This window comes from Tachysurus vachellii, chromosome 18 (genome assembly GCF_030014155.1).
Source record: "Tachysurus vachellii isolate PV-2020 chromosome 18, HZAU_Pvac_v1, whole genome shotgun sequence".
Taxonomy (NCBI): Eukaryota; Metazoa; Chordata; class Actinopteri; order Siluriformes; family Bagridae; genus Tachysurus; species Tachysurus vachellii.
The window spans coordinates 6069756-6095611 of NC_083477.1; the positions used below are offsets into that span (position 1 = coordinate 6069756).

Below are 25856 nucleotides of genomic sequence, written 5' to 3' on the forward strand. Positions count from 1 at the left end.
GATTTTAGGCAAAGATTAGAGCAGAGCAGATGCCCTCAGTAGGAGAGAGAGAGAGAGAGAGAGAGAGAGAGAGAGAGAGAGAGAGTGAGATAAGTAAGGAGTATGCACAAGCAAAATAAATAAGGGAATGTAAATACAGCCCATTGGAAAATATTGAGTATTGATACATTTTGCAGTATTATTCATATTATTCTTAACCGTAATTAACTTAACAGCCGATAACACATCAACTCCAATACACAAATAGAAAAAAAATCCAGTTAATCTGTGCTTAATTCATCGGTTTAATTGTACATAGGGAAATTTCACATGTAGAATTTATTCACTTCTTTTCATTTATTTGTTTTCCAAAAAAAAAAAGGACTATCTAACAATTTATTCATTTGTCACACATAATCACAGCATTGTGGGAAAACAATGAGAGAGGAACTAAAAAAAAATATCCAAAAAGTAGAAACATCACATTTTAAAGGAAAACGTCAAAATTGTTTCTATCATTTCCTTGACGCTTTAGTTCTGTTCTGCTTTAACTAAACCCTAGATAGAGTGTTTCAAAAGATGTGAAATTGTCTTGTGCCAAGTGCTGGTTGATAAACAGACATGGAATCAGGATTTCACAACATGGAGTGTGAATAGCTGTGTGTTACTGGAAATAAGAAATGAGATAGAAGGTTGTCTAGCAGGTTTCTATCGTTACTGTACTTCACATTACAACTATTTTTAGAGCTTTTATCTCATTTAAACACACACACACACACGCACACACACACGCACACACACACACACACACACACACACACACACACACACACACACACACACACAGATTATTGACACCCATCATGAAATTCATATAATATTACAAACATACATGTTATGAATAACACATGCAATAAATTATATTTTCAGCTCTATATTTTGAAATATAGTAATACTGTAAAAATAGAAAAAACTCAAATCAAACTAATTTGTTTACATGTATTTAAAATATTCATTTGGAGTGTGAATAATTTTGCCACATATTTGAAAAAAAAAAAAAAGACTAGAAAATCCTCTAATATTTTTATTTGAAGAAAACTAAATCTACAAGATCTAATAAATTATTTTCCAAAGATTTAAATGACTGTAAAGGGTGCCAATAATTCTGTAGGGCTACATATAAGCATACATGCAAACACACACACACACACACACACACACACACACACACACACACACACACCACTAATCTGACGTATATGATCTGTGGAATTCAGGTTTAATAAGAAAATCTATTATTAGAGCATGAGGCAGAGAGGGCTAGCTGTGTGCTGACCATGGAACCATGGACAAACACAAGGAATTGTGCACAGAAATGAAACACACACACACACACACACACACACACACAGGTACACACATGCAAGCTTACACTAAAGGAACACATCTGGTATTTATCCTCATATTAAGTGCATTACAGTGATTTTGGCAAAAAGCCTGAAAATATTGAAATTAGATCACAGCACCGTCAAATTCCACACTGACCCACACACACACACTTACACACAGTTCAAATTCACATTCAAAAGCCTGACACACCTTTCACTATCATTTCATACAATTAACATCATTATTAAATATCTACATTTCTTCATAAGAACTCTTAAGAAGGCCTTTTTTTTAAAGCCTAGAACAGACGGTACCCGATAGAACCCATTTTGAAAGCTAGGAACGCTCAATTATCCAACCCTTAAAGAATTTCTTTTTCTAACAGCATATTCATCAACATTTGCTCATTGTAGTGGTGCCATCTTACTTCCCATCCATTATATTAAATTGGAGTTTGCTTCACACTAAATATGTCACCGTGTTCAGGATTTCATTCTATCTTTCCCATTCAAATAAATTTGCTCTACCAGCTTAACTCATGGGGTTTCAAGTCCAGCCTTGGAGAGCTAAAATCCATCAGAAATCCAGGTTAGTGATTTCCCTGCTCAAAGACACCTGATTTAACCAAATATCCAGTAGTCCCAGGTTTACTCTGCTGAAGTATTTAGCTGCAGCTCCACAGACTTATTATTTAAATGAAGCCTGAGGTTGGACAGCAAATTCCCAAGCTTTGGTGGGCAAAACTTTTGATTAGCAAAGCAAACTTACTCAAATGAAAGGTAAACCATCCTAGCTGAGCAGGAAGATGTTTAATTGGCATGAAATAGACACCAGGATGTACTGGTCGACAAGGTCTACAAGTGGTTCTAAAAGTGTCATTCAGAGACCCCCAGGGATTTGTGAAGCATAGCAAGAGTTACGCACAATTATCAAAGTTATAATGAAGCTTATGCTGCATTCATGGCACCTTTACATTAATGTAATTTGCCCACTTCGTAATATTCACCGTGTCAAATGGAAAAAACACAAAAAAACTCTCAAAAAAAGTTACTTTAAATGTACATTTACATGCCTAAGTGAATATAAATACTGTCTTAGTATAGTAAACCCATAAAGACTAAAATTGCAGCACAACAACGCCAGAAAATACCATAGAGCGTTAGCAACACTTTAGCTAGCAGACGATATTGAGTAGCATTAGCAAGACGCTATCCGGCTAACTTTAGATAACTTTAATGTTGCCGAATGCCTTCTCAAATCAGCGGTCAGTAGTTAATGATAACATATAGATTTGTCTGTATACGAACTGGTCTAATGCCAATACTGCATTAAATTAATTAAAGAGTAAAGAAATAAACTAGGATATAGAAAGACCATTTAAAGGGGGCTTTTTTGGTGGCTTTTACTGGAAAATATTAGGTGCATCTTCGCCTCAAATGAAGCATTATTATCGTGTTGAAATTTATTACTTTAACAGGTCACTTGAAATGATTCACGTTTTGTTAACTCAAAAACACGTACAGTAGGTCTATAAATAATGTTAACTTGGCTGTGATTTGTGTTGCGTTGATGGAAAATTCAGGAATATAACAAGCCCTATGGCTGTAATTCACAGCCAAAAGAACATGGGCGCAAATCCAACTAGACACAATAAAAACGTGAATTTGGAAAACAAATCTTCTGTGCACGTTCTGAATTCAGACAATTTTATTACTTTCACTAATAAAATATCAATATCTATATTTATTTTTAGCTACTTAGCCAAGCTAAGCTAGCTAACATTAACCAAAAGGCCAGTAAATCATTCACATACTGTACTTTCTCCATTTTCCAGTTTTCAAATTCACTCACACAACCACCTACAAATACTAGCCTTGATTTCAGGGGGTCTGGGTACAGAGAAAAAATTGATTCTCGATTTTGTCCCTTTGGGGTCCCTTAGTAACAAAGGTTCTATGTAAAACTATGAAGAATTAAATGCTATCCAGAAACCCTCTTGCTAAAAGTGAAGAAAGACTAGAACAACAAAAAGACTTTTACATTAATCTGTATGGAGAGAGACCCTTAAATCTTATTGGTGTCCCTGTCCATCTAAACAAAAGCTTTGTCCAGCATGGGGCTTATTGAGGATCCACCTATACATCACTTTGTATCTATGAGCAGGGAATTATTTTGCTAGACTCCAACTCTCTGGGGCAGGAAATGTGGCCCACTCCCACTACGTGAGCTGCCTTTCACCCTCTTCTCCATAAAGATAACTATTTCTCCCGACTGGTTGTACATATTCTTCTGTTTTGTCCCAGTCTGAGACCCATCCAGCTCCACCCAAACCCCCACCCCCACCCCCACCTCCACTCTTGTTTGGACCGGCCGTGGTTGGCTGGTTAATGGCTCCGTACTGTCCGCCCGTTCTGTAAAGCTCTTCAGTCTCATTGGCCAACTCGTCTTCTTCCAAGATGCCGCATTTCTCCTGGCTCGTGTCCTCAGCGTCGGCCCATGGCTGTTTCTCTCCCGACGCAAATAGCCCTGAGAAAGTAAAAGTCATTTAATAAAATGAAAGAATTATTAACTGAAAAACTAAAATAAATTTGTATAGAATTTTCCGGGTCTTATTTATGTTTTATTACGTGTTGCCTTCAAATCGAATAAATTCTCATGTGTTTTTCAAGTAATCTTCTAGTTTAATCATTGATTCTACATAATACCCAAACGTCATTCTATAAATAAGCTCTTTGCCTAGTAGATTTTATAACATTAATCTAAAGGGTGGTTGTTTCTTTTTCTGAAAGTTTGTCAGAATATAAAATATTCATTCAGGTCTATCCTCAGCTCACTACTATATTTAGCTGTACTTTTTGTTTTTTTTTTAAATCAACAGACTTGGAAGAAAGTGCTTTCTCTGCATACACAAGATCACAGAAACCGACAACTGGCTGTCAGCATGATTGACAGGAGAGAAAGTAGTTAATCCTAAGACAAATTTGGTTTGGCCGTGGATGGTTGTCACATCTTTGGAATTTAAACTCGCTATCTTCTGATGATAGGGTAAACACTTATGTGCTGTGCCACTTAGGACTTTTTTAGTTTTTGGTACATTTTGTAAATTTGTGTCTTATTTTTATCTCTATGAAAAAGATACAAACATTATTATTAATTAAAAAACAAGATGCTTACCATAGAAAACTACACCCCCATAATGCACTAACGATGCAATGAGGAAGACATATTGCCACTCTTCACGTGTCTATAAAAAAACATACCGTAAGACACGTATAAAACAGTACAAAAAACAGTGTGTGAATTCAGGTATGTGGGTGGGTGTGAATGAGTGTGTGTGTGTGTGTGTGTGTGTGTGTGTGTGTGTAAAACAGGAGCATGTTATTATTAGCATATACCTTATGTTTGGTCATGGCTCCCACTATAAGAGGGCACACCATGCCCGATAAGGTGCCCACTCCATTAGAAATACCCATCAGGATGCTGGCATAACGTGGCGCTATGTCCAAATGATTCACATTAAAGCCTGTCAGATAGAGAGAGAGGGATAGAGCAAGTGAGAGAGAGAGAGAGAGAGAGAGAGAGAGCTGAGTTCTCCTCTGTAACTTGCCTGTATATCATACGCTGGGCTTGTGTGCTATGTGTTATTTTTTCAATATATATAATATAACCCTTTCTAACCTGAGATAGCAAATCCACTGAAGCCAACAGCAAGGACGAGGAATGATATAGCCACTCCTTTAGTGTGAGAGAATCCTACCACCAACAGCAGTGTGGCCTCCATTCCAAATCCTGCAAAACACAACACATTTTTATTAGAAGCCTTTATTTTGTCACATAGCCATTACAACACAGTGAAGTGGAGGTTGGGGTCAGATAGTCAGAGATGATACAGCAACATGGAGCAGACAGGGTTAACGAGCTAACAGTGGCAGCTTGGCAACCCAGAGCCTTACCCGCTTGAGCATAAAGTGTTTCGTAAGGCAGGGGCACACTGAGGCAAGAGGCAAGTTGAAACACCAATTTCATTCTGTAGCCTCCAATGGGATTTGAACTCAGGTTGCTCTAGTCAGAGTCCAGTGCGCTAACCATCACACCATGAAACCTCCATAACCTGCTTGACTACCCCTTTATCACATTAAATAATAAAAACATGTCAGCGTAATATTCATGAGTGCAGTAATAAGATCTCAGCCTGATCTTCAATAACAATAAGCACTAACACTAGATAGGTCCTTAAATGTTAAATAACTGTCTTCTCACTGAATATTTCACATCCCAACAATGACATTTTTTAATAATCTGTTTACGTGGAGCGTCTTGTTGTACCAGTCCCAAAGTATGTGTTGTTACTATAGAAACAATTATGTATTCAAATCAGCGCATTATATATAAACGTGTGACAGACAGAAACATTGGCGCCGCTGTCAGAGAAAATGATTCCACACCTTCTCAAGAACGAGGCTCCACTGAAACAGCACTGTATATGGTACAAGCATGAATTTATTAGCCAGTGCCATTTAAAAGCATGATGAACTCCATGATCAAAGTATCTCAAATCAATGAAACCAAATAAAAATGTGCTTAATAGTTAAATGGATTACAAGCGGCTGAGGTGACAATAACACACACACACAAAAAAAAAAAACACTAAAGCTGTGAACTAGTCGTGTTGAAAACATTTTTTTAATATGTGTATATTGTGATTAACGGACTTGGGATAAGCACAGGACAGTCTTTATAACTACAGCAATAAATTGGTGCTTGACTCAAAGTCTTTATGAGTATGGTGATTATTTTGTCAGCCTCCAAATTATAAATAGGGCACAGATCTCAATAAGTGCTGAATTTGTAATACTTGTATTGTGATAAGCGATGACTGAATACTGAGAGTAAGAGAATGTTTTATAGGTTATGTCCACGGTGTACCTGCGCACTGCTGTATGAAATTATGCCTCGGTGATTCTAATCCCAGCTGCTAAAACAGATTAAAAATTCACACACAAACACACACACACACACACACACACACTATATAGTACTCTCTGTCTCTGTCTCTCTCTGTCTCTCTCTCTCTCTCTCTCACCTCCGCAGTTCATGAGCTTGCGGACATTAGTGGTACTCATTATGTTGTGTGATCTCAGGTAGTCAGCCAGCTGGCCCCCCAGCGGCACTACGATGGTCATCACCAGGTGAGGCAGCGCAGATACCATCCCCACCTGAGAAAGACAGAGACAGAAGAAGATTAGCACAATGTTACATAATAGATTTAATTAATTCTGTGCACGTCTTGTCAAAAAATCCTAGACATCTAAATGTCTCTTCACTGGAAACTCAGTTTTAAAACACAAACATGCCTGTGACTCAGAAGTTCTCCATTTCAGCTACAATCTGAGAAAATGTGCACACATGTTGAGGAGGCGGTTATGTACAAATGCACGCTTAACACTGCCTACACATTTGGTATTTTGTTGTCTTTGGCTATTTTGTTCTACGTAGGCGTGTGGAATACAAGTTTGAGCTTCACCTTGCTGATCTCGAAACCAAAAACCTCCTCGAAGTATGCAGGCTGGCTGATGAGGAGCAGGTAGAAGGTCCAGCTTCTGCAGAAGTTGGCCACGATGATGGCGTACACTGGCATTGAGGTGAAGAAATGACGCCAAGGGGTTTTGAATTTCTGCAGTGAGCACAAAAGCCGAGGTCAGTCACTCGCTCTGTTACACATACTGCATGGTCCAAGCAAATATATAGATCTATAAAAGTGGGAAGTCGGGAGGGCGATGAGTTGATGCAGGGCTTAAAGGCGAAAAACCTTTTGATGCTGTTTATGAGTGGGTTTAGTTGTTTAGCAACCCAGTAAGTAACTCTGAATCCCTTGTTTAATTAGGCATGGACACAAATTGATAAACTGAGGCCACGGGTTAGATCACAAAAAACTTGTCTTTTGAAATAAATACAAAATTGAGAATTTGCATAGACATGACTGATAATATTTCACTTCAGACAGATAGACATACTGGAGTCACTAAGATTGTGACATGGATACAGCGTTACACAAGAAGCACACCTGAAGGGGGTTAACCAGCCCTGCTGTCTCTCCAATGGCATCCTCGATATACTTCCTTTCCTCTGGACTGATTGTTGGATGAACAGCTGGACTCTCATATGACACTAAGATCCAGAAGAGATACCACAGTATTCCGACGCAACCTGTGAGAGATGGATAAGAACAAATAATAAGAGGAAACAAGAAACTGCAAAAAAAAATAAAATAAAAAATATTGATGAACTTCTTGCCAAAAACCATCAGCAGGTCCAGACTACAATAGCTGGTAAACTTCCCTAGCTAATCAGTAGACTGTAAACATTGTGTGATATTATGTTGCTTCTGTATATGTATGTGTATATATAGGACCTCATTTGTGTGAGTGTATGTGGCTGGTACGTACCATATACATAAAAAACAGACGACCATCCAGTATACTGCACTAACACTCCAGCCAGGGGCATCGCCACCACAGCGCCCGCATATGACCCTGATTCAGATACAGAATTAAGCTATTTATTGAATATAAGCTCAATGTAAAACACATTCAAGCCTAACCATCCAACAATTAGCATGTTTATCCTACACACACGTGCAAACCCACCTGTTTACATAGTACAGACAATTTAGAGATGCCAATCAGCCTATTATGTAGGTTTTTGGACTAGAGGAAAGGAGGAAACCGGAGCCCCTGGAGAAAACCCCTGAACTAGTGAGGAAACGCCACACTCACAGGGTAGAGATGAGAATCAAACCCCTAACCTTCGCGGTATAAGGCAGTACTGAGCCCCCATTTCAGGGCATGTGAGAAAATGATCATCTGCGTGCTCTTACTCTTACCACAGAATGCTGTCGTGGCCAATCGGCTTCTCTCAAGAGGTGGAGCCCATTTGGCCCAAATCCCATGGCATGCAGGATATGACACACCCTTTGGGAGGAGCAAATAGAGGAAGCCAAAATTTAAACTAGACCTTATACAGAGTAAAACATGTTCATTGTTAATGTAAAACCATAATGACTTATCACTTTAGGGTGATAACAGTATCTCTGCTTTGAGTCTGGCAGCATCACAGTAGCATGCTGTTGATTATTTTAATTTAATAGCATGCCCCCAATTTTTTTTTTTAATTAAACATTATACTTCTTGCCCATATATACCTGGTAATGTAATCAAAAAATAGAAAACTGAAAGGGAAAAAAACAAGAATTGACTCTTAAGTGTTTGATATTAATATGTTCATCACAACTTAGTTTTCAGGTTGTATTTGAAGGATTCTGGGCAATTCTCAATACATAATATCATATATATATATGAAATAAATGCGCTAATAATAAGAAATAAGATATGATTCATGTCTGTGGCTTTTGGAATGGAATGGTGTTATATTCTAGATATCTGAGCTGGATTCTGCTAAGGCTTTCAGAAACAAACCCAGATGGCGTACCTCCACAAGACCCTGGCATATCCTGACCATGATGACACATCCATAGTGGATCCGCGCAGCAGCCGGGATCAGCATGTTCAGAGTGGATGTGGCCACAATCGCAAAGCCAAACACTCTGAGGAAATAAGAAAAATGCTCGAATCAGGACTCATGGACATGCTGCAGTGCTTGAAAGTGAAAGATACATTGTCTGAAAATTACTTGTTGGCAGCAAACTTCTGACAGATGAAGCCTCCTGGGATCTGCGTAACGATGTAACCCCAGAAAAATGAACCGTGGATCATTCCCACTGTCTCTGGGTCCCATGTGAATTGAGCAGCCTAGAGTGAGACAGACACAGACAGAAACATACAAGAGAGTGAGGCAGAGAGAGAAAGAGAGAGAGAGAGAGAGAGAGTGTGTGTGAGAGAGAGAGAGAGAGAGAGAGAGAGAGAGTGAGAGAGAGAGAGAGAGAGAGAAAGAGAGTGAGGCAGAGAGAGAAAGAGAGAGAGAGAGTGAGGCAGAGAGAGAGAGAGTAAGAGAGTGAGGCAGAGAGAGAAAGAGAGAGAGAGAGTGAGGCAGAGAGAGAGAGAGAGAGAGAGAGAGAGAGAGAGAGAGAGAGAGAGAGAGAGAGAGTGAGGCAGAGAGAGAAAGAGAGAGAGAGCGAGTGAGGCAGAGAGAGAGAGAGAGAGAGAGAGAGAGAGAGAGAGTAAGAGAGTAAGGCAGAGAGAGAAAGAGAGAGAGAGAGTGAGGCAGAGAGAGAGAGAGAGATAGAGAGAGAGAGAGAGAGAGAGAGTGTACGAGAGTGAGGCAGAGAGAGAGAGAGAGAGAGAGAGAGACAGACAGATAAAAAGAGAGACACAGGCAATTAACATACAGAAGACAGATGTATATATTTAAAAAAAAAAAAATTTCACATCTCATTTTTTTCCATTTTTCCATGTCACCTTATTTCCCATGTATGGCATGTTTTTCTTTAAAATAATTTTGATTCGATTGATATATTAATATCTCATATGTTTAATTACGGTCATAACCTGCTGAAATCCATGCACCATCATTATCATTTTTTTACACACTTTTTATTAGCCTCATGTGAAATCATCATGTACGGTAGATTGTATTGCAGTCTATTCAAATGCAGCTGCAGCAAAAGTGTCTTTCAGCTCATATGGTGTAATATCAGTCTGAAATCCAATCCAACAGTGGGCTGTTGTATTAGATAACTGCACTGTAAGCCATTATCCACTAAAAAGTCATTCTAAAACTTGTTTCAAGGTCAGAGGAAGAATAGAAATGCTCATTCAGGAGGAATGTTCCAGAAACCCATGCAAGGAAAGTAACAAAGGACATTTCTATGTGAGTTTAAGCACACATGTGCCTACTGCAGTACGGATGTATTTGATTCAAATCACAATATAAGCTACGATATTTTCCGCAGAAAATTGTAAAAAGATGAAACAAACAAACAAACAAACAAACAAACAAACAAATGAATTAAGAAATAAATTCTCCCAAAATTTGATTAAATAAACAATATCTCTCACATGGGGGAAATAACTGATTGAAAAAGATCGCTTGAGCTCCGTAGCAGAAATAAAGCTCCAAAAGTCGGTTAAAATGAATGTGCTCCTCAACCTCTTCCTCAGGCACCGTCGATCACAGTGGCATGTGGATGTGGATGGTGTCTAAAAGCTACTCAAGAGCTCTCATTTACTGTTCTAATATGGTCATGTACCCATTTACCCTTTATCTTAACATGTATTGTTTTTTGTGATCTAGATCTAGATTTTAATTAGAAGTGTTGACTGAGTGCAAGAGTGCAACTGATTGAGATGTTTCATAAACATCTTGTCTAGTGAAACTAAAGGTATAAGACAAAAGTTCTTCATTAGCTGAGTTTAGGCTTTTATTTGGTTAGCGTTGTTGATTTAGATTCCCAGGATTTGGTATACAACCTTATCCAGAGTGATTTATATTTAATCTCATTTTATACAGCTGATGGTTAAAGGTCTTGCTCAGGGGCCCAGCGGTAGACCCAGGATTCAAACTCACAAGCTTCCGATCAGCTCGCCAACAGCTTAACCACTACGCTAAGACATCAACTTGTTCACCTGACAGAAAGACTAGTCTGGGAACCCAAGACCCAAGAGTAATTTATCTTCTTAACACTATGAACATTAAGAGAACCTTGAGACTTTGGTTTAAATATACAAACAGTAATGCTGTGTTTTCCAAACCTTGTTTATTGACTCATCTTCTTTAAAAAGTAACAGCAGTAGTACATGTTGTTTATCACTTTTAACCAGTGCCTGAGGCTCTGCCAGTCGTGAGTTCTGAACACTGCAGAAAACAGAAGCGTGCTCTATGTGTTCGGTTTGAGTCTCAGTTGTGTTGTCCATGGCTGCGCTCCCACTCACCATGCACCACAGGACTGGAAAGATTCTCTCACAGAGACACTCACTGAAGCAGCCATGCATACAAACAGAACGCAACACTATGCTTCACTCGCAATCAGTTCTCTATACCTGGTAAAGTATGCTAGTGTGTATATGAGCAGTTTGGTAATTGCATTTGGTTTGTATGTAAACATCCTAGTATGCATGTAAGTATGTAAGTATGCTAATATGCAAGCATGTAGTATGAATGAATGCTAGTGTGCTAGTATGTAAATCTGTAGGTATTTAATAAACTGGCAAGTATCTTTAGGTAGTTTACTGTATTAGTGTGCATGTATTGAAGAATGCAGTGTGAAGAGTGTGAAGTATGAATTTAATAGATTGATTTAGGTATCAACGTATGCAGGAATGTAAATTATTTTAGTATGCTGGTATGTAAAAATAAACGTATGTAATATGTGATTAGATGTGAGTTTGATAGAACTCTTACAAGTAATTATGCTAATTATAGTAGTATACAAGTAATAAATTATGCAAGTATGCATGGCTGACAACTTTTGAGTTCGCTTAGAGTGAGATCTTGGGGCGGGGCTTTGGTTATGGGGAGGTGCTTATGGAGGGGCGTGGCTTGGTGTGGAAAAAAATTCAAACACAAAATCCTTGCATTAGCAGATAAGTGTATTAAGTATATACTGATTGTCAAAGTATTTGGTATCTGTACAGAATTTCTTGGGAGATTTACGTTACATTTAATTTTCACAAACATTTTACAGATATAGGATTAACATGTGATTAACATGTTCACAGATTAACATGTGCGCTATTGTAAGTGCTGGTGGCTGATTTTGCAGCCTTGATCATTGATTGGGATGTCGTTGACTTGACATTCTGTTCTTAGAAAACAATAATTAACATTAACTACTAGGCATGTCCAGATATTTGTCATCTGGAAATGCTTTTGTACTGTTTTTTATGATAAAGTTATGTAAAATAACTGCTCAGTGCTGCAAAACAAACAACTCTGCTAATGCTAACTTAATTCTATATAAACTATATAACAGCATGGGCCTATTAGTTACTAGCCTAAACTGGACTTAAGTAAAGTTGGCCGCATATTCACAGATTGGAGTTTCCCGAGTCAATAACTCCTGAGCTAAAAGCTCTTATTACACAAATAACACCTCTGTTCTATCGTAGTAATGTAGAGAGGCAGCTACAACACAATTCTCCTCAAAATCAGCTTTCCTCGTTGGTGGACAAAATACGCAAATCTCTATGTGCAGACGACTGAGAGACAGATTCCAAGGGAGCATCTGCAAAGTGCAAAACCCGAAAAGCAAATACAAAAAACAGTCAATAACTTCACTGTAATACACTGTACTGTCACCAAACTCAGATCACACATCACTGATGTCCTGATAGTTATACTACAACACTTACTTAGGAGAAATGACTTTTTTGTATAATTTTTATGATTTTTTTGATGACTCACTGACATGTCTGCGTTCACAATTCACACGGTGCAGATGGGAGGGCGAACGGCTGACTACACAGTTTATGGGAATAAATTGTGTATTTCCCTCACAATTGTCACAAAATCTCACTACACTGTCTGACTGGTCTCTCTGCGCGTGGCTTTGCGAGATCATGCGGCGCGATTTGTTTTTCCTCACTGCTGCACGAGTCTGCGTGAGAATAAGGGGGTGTGGCGTGAGAATATGGGGGTGTGGCGTGAGAATATGGGGGTGTGGCGTGATAATATGGGGTTGTGGCGTGAGAATATGGGGGTGTGGCGTGATAATATGGGGGTGTGGCGTGAGAATATGGGGGTGTGGCGTGATAATATGGGGGTGTGGCGTGATAATATGGGGGTGTGGCGTGAGAATATGGGGGTGTGGCGTGAGAATATGGGGGGTGTGGCGTGAGAATATGGGGGTGTGGCGTGATAATATGGGGGTGTGGCGTGAGAATATGGGGGTGTGGCGTGATAATATGGGGGTGTGGCGTGATAATATGGGGGTGTGGCGTGAGAATATGGGGGGTGTGGCGTGAGAATATGGGGGTGTGGCGTGAGAATATGGGGGTGTGGCGTGAGACCGTGAGAATTGGCAGCCTTGAAGTATGTAAGTACTTATCTTTAAAAGTATTTTTGAAAGTTTATTAATAGCTTTAGGTATGTACAAAATTATTCTATTATGTAAGCATGCTAGTATACAAGTGTATAATTATGATAGTATACAAGTGTATAATTATGATAGTATACAAGTGTATAATTATTCTAGTATACAAGTGTATAATTATGCTAGTATACAAGTGTATAATTATGCTAGTATACAAGTGTATAATTATGCTAGTATACAAGTGTATAATTATGCTAGTAAACAAGTGTATAATTATGCTAGAATACAAGTGTATAATTATGCTAGAATACAAGTGTATAATTATGCTAGAATACAAGTGTATAATTATGCTAGAATACAAGTGTATAATTATGCTAGTAAACAAGGATATAATTATGCTAATATACAAGTGTATAATTATGCTAGTATACAAGTGTATAATTATGCTAATATACAAGTGTATAATTATGCTAATATACAAGTGTATAATTATGCTAGTATACAAGTGTATAATTATGCTAGTATACAAGTGTATAATTATGCTAATATACAAGTGTATAATTATGCTAATATACAAGTGTATAATTATGCTAATATACAAGTGTATAATTATGCTAGAATACAAGTGTATAATTATTCTAATATACAAGTGTATAATTATGCTAATATACAAGTGTATAATTCTGCTAGTAAACAAGTGTATAATTATGCTAGTAAACAAGGATATAATTATGCTAGTATACAAGTGTATAATTATGCTAGTATACAAGTGTGTAATTATGCTAATATACAAGTGTATAATTATGCTAGTATACAAGTGTATAATTATGCTAGTATACATGTGTATAATTATGCTAGTAAACAAGTGTGTAAACAGGTAAGGTGATAGGTAGGATGATATTCTCCCAAATATTTAAATATTCTAATATGTAAGTATGTGGGGGGCACGGTTGCTTAGTGGTTAGCACATTTGCCTCACACCTCCAGGGTTGGGGGTTCGATTCCCACCTCCGCCTTGTGTGTGTGGAGTTTGCATGTTCTCCCCGTGCCTCGGATGTTTCCTCCGGTCCAAAGACATGCATGGTAGGTTGATTGGCATCTCTGGAAAATTGTCTGTAGTGTGTGAGTGCGTGAGTGAATGAGTGTGTGTGTGTGTGTGTGCCCTGCGATGGGTTGGCACTCCGTCCAGGGTGTATCCTGCCTTGATGCCCGATGACGCCTGAGATAGGCACAGGCTCCCCGTGACCCGAGGTAGTTCGGATAAGCGGTAGAAAATGAATGAATGAATGAATGAATGAATGTAAGTATGTACATATGCTTGTATATAACTATTCAGTGTATGTGTGCAAGTGCAAAAATCCAAGTAAGTATGCAAGTGTGCATGAATGCCAGTTTGCTATTATGATGTTATAATATAAGCATTTAAGAATTTAAGTATGTATGTATTTCCAATCCTTTCTAAGCCAATGATACACAATTATGTTCATCAGTTGTGCCATGATTCAGCAACAACACAAACTAGACAACAGTGTCAGCTGTGTTACATGCCTGGATGAACAAAAAAACATCCACTGAATTCTGATGTAACAGAAGCCTGCCCACACTAAGTCTGTCCACAACAAGTGTTGTTGATTTCACCACACAGCTTAATAAGTATTCAGTGAAACCAGACGCTATTGTTAAGGACATTAGATTAACCCTTAATGCTGGTTTAGAATCTGACTCCCATAAGTCACTCACCATTATGACGGGTTTTTTTCCATAATACACTGTGTGGTCATTGACCATGCTGACGATGGCCACACCGAGATTGCAGCGTATGCCGAAGGAGATGCAAAATCCAATACCAGAGAGAATGGCGATGATGTAGCGGCGAGGCATCCCAAAGCAGGTGCAGTCCACAATGGGCAGTTCCTTCTCCTCCACCATCTCTGGCCTTCCCTCGGCTGACAGCTCGATGGTCTCGCCATTCTCTTGTCTCTTCTCGAGGATCCTGGAGGATAGAATGAGAACATCTATAGCAGTTCCCCTTTTAATCAAAACATCCTGACACAATGAGCTTAAAGTTTCTTTCCCAGAGACAGATATGTTTGCAGACTTAGAATAAGCAGATATAAGTGTTGAGCCAAAGTCTGAACAAAAATGCAAAGTTAAAAGGATCTAATTGAGTTAGCTCTCAGGAAAACAGTTAACTGGAATATCTACAAAATACAAAACAGGTTCTTTAAGCTATTCTCTAAAGGATACAGTACTTTTAACTATTCTCTAAAGGATACAGATAAGTACTTTTGTACTTGTAATATGCGCTCTATTGTTTAATCTGTGAAACTTCTTGACGCTCATCCTTTATGAACCCTAAATCAAACTTTTTACAGTATAGTTTCTTAACTGAAGAGATGTGACAGATTTGCTAATGTTTGTTTATCTTTGTTTTGTTTTCCTTTACAGACATGCAAATGTTGATAAAAACCAATCACGACAAAGCTGATCTACATAAAATTCCATAAAAGGTAAAGTTCACAGAGTAACAAAATGACAACTAAATGGCCCCAAGAATGACTTGACTTACTAACTAACTAACTAACTAACTAACTAACTAACTCATTCACTCACTCACTCACTCACTTACTCACTCACTCACTTACTCACTTACTAATAGGGTGCTATTATTAATTATTTGTTTTAGATTATTAATGTTAAACAACTAGTATGAACAAAAACCTCATTCATGTGTGCAATAATATTTACATAAATAATATTTTTGTAACCATCTATATAAGCTACTGACTATATCTAAAATCGCTGTAATACGAATGCTTTTCCAAACTAACAGAAATACACCGTTTCTTATGAAAATGCGTCTGTGAAGAATTAATTCATCCATCCATCCATTTTCTGTACCACTTATCCTTCACAGGGTCACAAGGAACCTGGAGTCTCTCCCACGGGACTCAGGTCACAAGGCAGGGGACACCCAGGACGGGTTGCTAACCCACTACACGGGCACAATTACACACTCACACAATCACACACACAACAAACAATTTAGAGATCAGCCTACTTCACATGTTTTTGGACAGTGGGAGGAAACCAGAGTACCCTGAGGAAGCTCCGATACACAAGTAGAACATGCCACCTCCGTGCACACAGGGCAGAGGTGTGAATCTACCGCCCTAATCCTGGATGCGTCAGGGAAATGTACTAGCCTCTAAGTCGCCATTCATGTAGGTAGTGGTGGCTCAAGTGGTAAAAGGTTGTTGATCGGAGGATCGAGATTCCAGCCCCAGCACTCCCAAGCTGCCACTGTTGGGCCCTTGAGCAAGGCCCTTAACCGTCACTGCTCCAGGGATCCTGAATCACCTTTGACCTCAACTTCCAATGTTGGGATATGTTAAGAAACAATTTCATGTATGTGTGACCAAAATATGGGTTCTATTCTTCTATGTAAAGAACTTCTATGAATCAGTTTTTATCCAGCTTTGTACTATAAGAAACAACAATATACCTGCAATTCATCATATAAGTAACCAGACAATTTTATTAATATCCATATCAGGAATTGAAACATTATTACGATGCATAAAATTTGTGAAGAACACTGATTAATATAAGCTACTCAGATCAATGAACTTTCCTTCAGACAGACATCACAGCAGTGTTTGGCTTTTTCAATAACTGTGTGTTAGTGAGAGACTTATTTAAACCCTCACATCATATCAGACAGGCGTTAACACACCTGCAGGTGAGAGAGAGGAGGAGAACAAAAAGGGGGCGTCTCAGTGGATATCAGAACATGGGCGTTAAGCAGAGGCCTGAAGAGAGACCATCTGGTTCCTGAAACACTACACACACAGACAGACACACACAGCTAGTGAAGACAGTTTGGTGTATAGAAGATGACTGTGAAACTATTTCTGTCATTCCATCTTGCAATTCCAATACAGCACCATATAAATATAGTTCACATAAAATATACACATCATTAATCCAATTCGCTCTCACTATGTCCAGATGTAATTGTCGAATAATACACTAAGAGAAGAAAGCACACCCTTGCTGATCATGTGTTTAAGTGAGGGATAGAAGGCTTAAAACCTCGCTCGCCCACCACTTCAGCCCACCACTTTATCCATCAGATAATCCATAGCTCCTCCCTCAGATTAGGATTATTGAAATTCCTCACTTCCGGAAATGACTAGAAGGATCACAGAGGTCCTGATCCTGTTTTTGTCTGTTAAAATTCTTAAAATGCTTTCCTTGCTTCAAAATTGAGTAAATGTTTCATGACTAAAGTAAAATTAATTAAGACTCAACCTAGCTAAAGGCAGTCTGTTAAATAAATACAGAACATATGGTGACAAGCTGCAATTAGCATGAATACCTAACAACATATTGTGTGTGTGTGTGTGTGTGGGGGGGGTGTATTTGTGCCCATGCATCTGCAAGACTCTGTATCTAGATGTTAACCTATGTTGATACTAAAGATTTTATAAAGCATCATTTAAATTCTCTAATTTTAAAATTGTGACCTTTTTTCACTAGGCTTATTTTTTTGCAGAGAGTGTGTAAGATTTGGAAAAATGTGTTAATGACATCAGCCTCAGGATTCACAAGATTAAAGCTTGACACAAAGGTAGCCCCGCCCACATCTACAGCAATGGTGATCAATTAATGCGAAGAACATGTAGACATTTTAACGTCATCAGTTTTTTTTATAGATTACAAGCACTTAAAGGTAATAATCATGCATTTATAATAGCTATGATTTATTTATTAAGCACCGGCGTCTGTTTCTGGCAGTGTCTAGATAACAAAGCACTTTGGTGAGACTATAAATGTATGGGTCTAATGTTAAGAGGGTAGAAAGCATTAGATACGTGTATTAGATACACACACACAAACACACACACACACACACAATTTTCTTCTCCTGTTTTCTCTTAATCTCAGTAAGAGGATGAGACCTGGGCAGTGAAATTACTGTACATAATCCTGCTGTATTCTCTCTCAGACCAATCCATCCATCCATCCATCAATCATTTTATTATCATATTGTAGTCAACTTCCTCTTTTTAACTCTGATTGGAACGTTGTGGTCATTTGTGACGATATTGAAAAAGGTGACAGATTAAACCAGTGCAAATCCACAAATCCCTCTCAGTCTCTCTCTCTCTCTCTCTCTCTCTCTCTCTCTCTCTCTCTGTGCATGTGTGTGCTTAGAACTCTATGTATTTTAAGCCCCCACCCCTGCCTCCAGTGAACAGATTGTGTCTCAGTGGGACTGTGTCACCCAGGGAGAATTTCTCCCATCCTGACACACACACACACACACACACACACACACACACACAAACACACACACACAACATGACCTTCATAAGCATCAGATAAGAAAGATCCCCAAGATGCAAAACCTCCAATTAAGAATTCATCATATGCACACAAATAATTTAATTTAATGACATGATGTAGAAATTCCAGGCAAAGGCAAATTTATGTAATTCTTTCTTAATATGTCGATTATAGTCTCATTCAAATTGCTGTTGTAGCCAGATTATTTTTGCTGTTACGTACCTTACTACTACAAAAGCTGAAGGAATAAATGAATTAACAAATACATTTTTAATACTAATAATAATAATAATAATGAGAAGAAGGAGAAGAGGAAGATGAGGAAGATGTAAGTATTTAAAGGAGTATGTGGTCAAAAATGATCAGAGACAACTGTTTGAATGGAGAGACACTGTGTGTGTGTTTGTGTATGACACTCATAAGGATGAGGATGTTGGGTGAGTAAAAAAGCGAGAAGGAGTGTGAAGGGTTTACGAGTGCAGGACTGAGGGACTGAGAGGATGTAACAGTAGGAGCAGGAGAGCCTTTAAATGATTAATCAGCTGCTGACTATTCTACTGTCCATAATACCGCTTTATACTGAACGCACACACACACACACAATTTCTGTGTCTCATAAATATATAAATCCAAAACGGCATTAAAACAAAACTAACCAAACCAAAAAAAAAACATCTTACCAAGTGAAACAAAAACAAAATGTGTTAATAGTCCTTAAGTTACACATACACAGTGATTTTATATTGCTGCAAGTTGCCAGTTGCTGCGCTATGAAGTCGCCAGTAGGCGTTCCTACTACCGGTTGCCGTAGTAACAACATTTCTAAGCAAGAGGCTCAACTAGCATGCCCTTTGACAATAAGCCAGTTTTCTTGCCACTAAAATTAAACATTCTGGCTGGAGATTTTTGCATTTGTATAAGAAATTCGGTGTATATCTGCATCGTATCGTACAAGATGAAGGAGAAGAAAAAGGCGTAAAGATGATAGAAGGAACCTGAAGCATGCAGCGAGGCAGCGATGCTACCTGTTGCACCACCGTGCTGCCTGAATACATGTCTTAATTGCACATGATCCCTTTTTGACATGCTAACACATCAGAATAAACTAAATATTAGCACAATCTTTTACTAATTTCAGGCTTATGGTGAGTAAACGTGTATACAGTTAGGGTCCTGTATTTGTTGTCATTTGTTTGATTTTTTTTTTGTCTAGTGGCATTCAAATGAGAAACAGCCATAACAATCAGCACCTCAGCATGGGTCAGATTACAGCAGGACAAGTATGTGTGTGTGTGTGTGTGTGTGTGTGTGTGTGTGTGTGTGTGTTACACAGTATGTAATCACACCTCCAAATCTGTAAACATGCAGAATCATGGGTGCTCCTTTACACACTTTGATTTATCAGTGCAACACTGTAAACCTCTACACTTTTTTTTTTCTCTCACCTTTTTACCTTTTTACCCAAAGAGTAACCCCAGTGGCGTGTGTTCCTGCTGCTACGTCCCACCTCGTTAAATTTTTTTTGTGTCACCGCTCACGGGATACCCTGACGCAAACAAGACCACAGATTGTCTCTGTACGACAGAGCACTTACTTGCCAAGGCACTGTGTGGTGCTGTGCATTTTGGTTTATTTTGCAAAGATTGCTAGTTAGTCACACTAAAAAATACAATGGTCACTGTTTTCTGACAAAGGAAAAGTGTGAAGTGTGTTTGGGTCAGATAGATGAGCACAATCATAAGGTATGAAAGAGTGTCAATCAAACAAACTCCGCCCCTTTTTACTACTGAGGTTACAGACTTTGACTCAGGTGTAATATTTTTAGGGAAAATATTACTGCGTATTATATTCAAATGCATTGTGTTTCCATGCAATAATTTAGAGCTGCTCATTAATAGCATATAAGTTTGATTTGGGAAGCTGCCAAGTATTTGATTTGGTATCTAACATTAGCTTAAAAAGCTACAAGCCAAATCACTCTTCTACTTCTTAGCTGTTTCAATTTCTCCTTTTCCTTTTTCGAAAACTTGAAAATATTCATTTCATTGCTTTTTCTTCCAAATGCTAGAAATAGCACAGCAGTAAACACAAGAAGCTGAACAGAACAGCCTGGCCTAGTCTGCTGCTTGCACACACAACAATTTCTATGAAGGTAGAATAATGGTAGTTTGTCCCAATTGTCACAACTCCATTCTTCAAAATCTAACCACACGGTCCTTACTTTGTTGTAATTGCTTTGATTTATTTAGTTTTGTTTCATTTGAAATTGAATTCATCCTAAAATTAGGTGGCAGTTAGGTGGCAAAGTTATGGAAAGCCAAATGGGGCCACAAAAATATCCAACATGGGGTCATAAGGAACCTGAAGCCTAATCCAGGGGACACCTCGGACCCTTTTTAGGGTACAATAAAAAGCACCAGAAAATCAGCCTATAACGCATGTCTTTGGACTGGTGGAGTACACTGAGGAAAACCCTGAAACATAGGGGAAAACATGTGAACTCCACTGCATACAGGGTGGAGGCAGGACTCAACCACTCAACCCCTTAAGTGCCAGGCAGATATGCTAACCACTAAGCCACCATGCCACTCCCAATCAATACACTCGCTGTCAAATTATCTACAATGCACACTGTTGAACATACTACAAATTTAGCCAACAGGAATACTTCAGCACTGATGGAAGGGCAGCCATTGATCCGTCCTGCAAAGGATAACATTGAGGCTCCTGTTTGTCAAATGCAGTGACGGAATTTTCCCTCGGAAGCCGAGACCAGAAAGACGGATATGGATGAAGCTTACAAGAAACGTGGTTACTCATTTCCTTCATAATAAATAATAAATGTGAAAATTGCAAGTCTGTCAAACTCTGTCAAAGATTTTGTTTTTAGATTTGTTATTTTGTTTTCGGATTTGTTGTTGCGTTTTCTGCATTGTTTTGTTTTTCAATTCTTGACCACTGTAATTCAGACATAAAAATTGAGATTGTTACGTGTGTTACAGTAAAAACTGTCTAATCCCAGGCCTTGCAGGATTACAGAATTGGCAAGTGTGTGTGTGTGTGTGTGTGTGTGTGTGTGTGTGTGTGTGTGTGTGTGTGTGTGTGTGTGTGTGTGAGAGTGTGTGTGTGTGTGGAGCATATAGCATGTGTGCTACACTGAGAGGACGTGACGGTGATGTGATGGCGAGGACGAGGGATTTGCGTGTCCAACAGCTGGACTTTTGTGTATTAATGCTTAGCTATATTTGGACAGGATTTAAATGTGGCGATTCTATCAGAAATCTCTCCACATGGTAACAAATAACTCATTTAGTCTATATTTTAATGTTGTGTAGTTTGTATGTTCTCCACTTAGCACATAAAATTTGTTAGTATTAAGAATTTAAACAAAGTTTGGTGAATAGTTGTCCAGTGAAAAGTGTTTCTTGTTGAAATCTAATCATTTAACACAGTAAAAGTCATAAAATAATCAATTAATCACATGACTTCATGATTATGATTTGTTTTAAATGTTGTTAGAGCAGGATACAGAAACTTCACAAGTCTACACAGAACACAATTTTAGGAAACATTAAATGTAATTAAAGCATAATTAAATGAAAGCATTTAATATGCTACATTACATAACTTTGCAACACATTCATTATTCACATTATTAGTATTTGATCCGTATCTAAGGTCGAATCTGAGGACAATCGAATAACTGAGGCAACTATAAAGCGAACACTTCACTTTATGAACAAATGTTTATATTATTGATATCCAAGAAACTAAACTCAAATGTATACATCAAGAAGAATGATTTAAATATAGTTAGTCGTGTGTACAAATTTATAATTTGATGATAGATTTACACCAGCAGCAGATTTACACCAGTTTAATGTTGTGCTGCTTTTTTTGTTGTTCTTTCATTATATGTGTATAAATTTGCATTTTTTTGTCTTAAATGTGGGATAAAAGTTAAATGTTATTCTACACTTGGTAAATTCTTTTAATTTGATTTCTCGTACTGTGTGGTTGGTCAGAATATGCAAACTTTAACTTGGAAGAGTAAATACAGCAATACAGTACTCTGTCTACTACAGAACTTTATCATGATGACTGAGCCATATTAATCAGGCTGTAGTAGCAGCTCCAACACCTTTACCAATCAGTTCAGAAGAGCTTTTTTAAAAAAAAGTGCTCGAAGTATCAACAATAGGTGCTAACACCATTAGCTCTTACAACTGGTTGAGCGGAATGTGGAGAGAGACAAACACTTGGGTGACTCAAGTTCAAGCGTGGGCTTAATCGTATTCACCTGGACAATCCTGAAGGATTACATCACAACAGTTCAGTCTGAAAACAGCATTGATCACGACACAAGCGCTTTCCCAAGATTCACCCACACACATAGATGGATGGATGGATGGATGGATTGATGGATAGATGGATGGAGGGAAGTGAGGGTGGAAGTATCGATGAATAGATCAATGGATAAGTGGAAGCAGGAATAGATGGATTTGCAGGATTGATGGATGGATGGATGGATGGATTCATGGATGGAAGAATGGATGGAAAGGGTAGATGAATTCATGAATGGATGGATGGATGGATGGAAGGGTGAGTGGAAGGATGGAAGAGTAAATGGATGTATAGGTGGATGGAGAGACGTTTGGATGGATGGAGAGACGTTTGGATGGATGGATAGATGGATGGATGGATGGATGGATGGAAAGGTGGGTGGGAGGATGGATGAATAGATGGAGGGAAGGGTGGAAGCAAGAATAGATGGAATAACAGAAGGATTGATGAAAGGATAGATGGATAGATGGATCTATGGATGGATGGATGGATAGATGGATGTTTGGAAGAATGGATGGACACTGTGGATAAATGGGTATGGGGATGTATAGGTGGATGGAGGGACCTTTGCATGGAGTTATAGATGGATGGATGGATGGATAGATGGAAAGGTGGGTGGAAGGGTGGAAGAGTAAATGGATGTATAGGTGGATGGATAGATGTTTGGATGGATGGCTAGATGGATGGATGGATGGATGGATGGAAAGGTGGGTGGGAGGATGGATGAATAGATGAAGGGAAGGGTGGAAGCAAGAATAGATGGAATAACAGAAGGATTGATGAAAGGATGGATGTATGGATGGATAGATGGATGTTTGGAAGAATGGATGGACACTGTGGATAAATGGGTATTTAGAATGCTGATGATTACTCATAGGAACAATGTGGGAACATGACAGATCAGAAATCTGGATAGATCTGGATTATTTTTCAATGTTTAATTTGTCCGGTCGGCATCAGAATGTCAACAGATTATGGTATGATCCTATTTTGGAAACGATGCACCATACAGTTTGCAGAAACATCAAGAGCATTGTGTTCAAAATCAATAGTGGAGTTTTCTGAAGGGTTCTAAATGTTCTAACATTAAGAATTTATATCAAATGATATCAGCTCTGTCAGGTAAAATCATTCCCCCGAGATAGATAGATAGATAGATAGATAGATAGATAGATAGATAGATAGATAGATAGATAGATAGATAGATAGATAGATAGGAAAAAATCACTGTCTACTTAAAATAGTTTTAGTCTATTTAAAGGAGCATTCAGCTTACTTGCCTGCTGTAACTATTATACTGTTCATGTCTCTTAGTGACCAGGAAATACAGTAGATCACTTTTCAAAGTAAAATCTATATTGTTGAATGAAGTCATTACTGTGCTGAATCTTGCATGTCGTTACACTGTGTATTTATGTTGTGTGAAAAGGGAAAAAGTGTCCAAAACCAACGTCTTTAAGTTCATCTGGCTATTTAACATGATGTGCGAAGTTTATCACTAACCTGTGTATCTTTCCTAGGGTTTTTCCTGCCACAGCCTTAAAGCGGTCCGGGCGGATCTCCATGGTCACGACTCCCGGTGTCCCGACTCGCGCGCGCACACTCCCGTACACTCCTGGTCAAGTGCGTCTCTCTCTCTCTCTCTCTCTCTCTCTCTCTCTCTCTCTCTCTCTTACTCTCTCTCTCTCTCTCGCTCCCTCTCTCCATGGTCCTGAAATGGGCTGAGCTTCATTTACAGGAAATGACTTTTTAAATTCACTTTTAAATTCAACTTAAATTTTAACTTCTTCTTCCACTTATTATTATTGTTATTATTATTATTATTATTATTATTATTATTATTATTATTATTATTATTCAAAAGGCTCAAATTTGACCTGATTGTCGTATGGACCTCGAACATAATGCATGTACACTGAGGCTCTTTTGAATTCATGTTAATTACAAGCAAAGAAATTCATTTACAAATATATAAATACTAAAATAAAATAAGCACGTGAGATCACCTCTAATAAAAAGGAAACCAAATTGATTTAGATAAAGAATAAAAAATAAAAATTATATATATCAAATTAAAATCTCATAAAAAGTGCATAGTGTCATCCCACATGTGAATCATGTAACACTATCGGAGGAAAAGCAATCATTTTTCAAAAAATGTTTAAAATACTGCTTAGTTTTACTGTGTGGTGTTTTTGTTACACACGAAAAAGCAAATAGGTAAATTGAAATGCTGGGGTTTCCCTCGTACCTTCACTTATGTCTGATAGCGTTATACTGCCCTCTAGTGTCCAGACTGATCAACAACGTGCGTTTGAAGGGTGAAGTTTCCCTAGCCTGGCCTGGCACTCCGAGTGCTATCACGTGCAAACGTTATTATAGGTAATATGAGGTAATATATGGTAATTCACGTGACCAGCAACACTGTTTACTGTACATTTATCGATACATTGAGACAACCACTTGTTCTTCATGTTTCTTTAACTATTTTTCATATGTTTCTACAGGGCACTGAAGTTTTGAATACAACTTAGTGGCTTAGTGGTTAGCACGTTTGACTCACACCTCCAGGGTTGGGGGTTTGATTCCTGCCTCCGCCTTGTGTGTGTGGAGTTTGCATGTTCTCCCCGTGCCTTGGGGGTTTCCTCCGGGTAGTCCGGTTTCCTCCCCCGGTCCAAAGACATGCATGATAGGTTGATTGGCATCTCTGGAAAATTGTCCGTAGTGTGTGATTGCGTGAGTGAATGAGAGTGTGTGTGCCCTGCGATGGGTTGGCACTCCATCCAGGGTGTATCCTGCCTTGATG

General features: G+C 38.4%; 1 protein-coding gene across 1 annotated transcript; it reads right to left on the reverse strand.

The window, feature by feature from the left end:
- Positions 1 to 266: 266 nt before the first annotated feature.
- On the reverse strand, positions 267 to 24678 carry slc17a7a (solute carrier family 17 member 7a). Its single transcript, XM_060893215.1, has 13 exons — positions 24554 to 24678; positions 15095 to 15347; positions 9058 to 9176; positions 8857 to 8971; positions 8252 to 8339; positions 7815 to 7901; positions 7433 to 7575; positions 6893 to 7042; positions 6452 to 6584; positions 5047 to 5157; positions 4764 to 4891; positions 4543 to 4612; positions 267 to 3894 (listed from the first exon to the last, which is right to left on the reverse strand). The coding sequence occupies exons 1-13, from the start codon at positions 24613 to 24615 to the stop codon at positions 3587 to 3589; spliced, it is 1767 nt and encodes a 588-aa protein (XP_060749198.1). The 5' UTR covers positions 24616 to 24678; the 3' UTR covers positions 267 to 3586.
- Positions 24679 to 25856: the final 1178 nt, after the last annotated feature.

Excerpts from the sequence above, each read along its gene's own strand:
- slc17a7a (XM_060893215.1), bottom strand. The coding sequence starts at position 24,615 with ATGGAGATCCGCCCGGACCGCTTTAAGGCTGTGGCAGGAAAAACCCTA. Across the intron at positions 6,585-6,892 it reads TTGGTTTCGAGATCAGCAAG|GTGGGGATGGTATCTGCGCT; the intron begins GTGAAGCTCAAA and ends TGTCTTTCTCAG. Across the intron at positions 4,613-4,763 it reads GAGCCATGACCAAACATAAG|ACACGTGAAGAGTGGCAATA; the intron begins GTATATGCTAAT and ends GTTTTTTTATAG.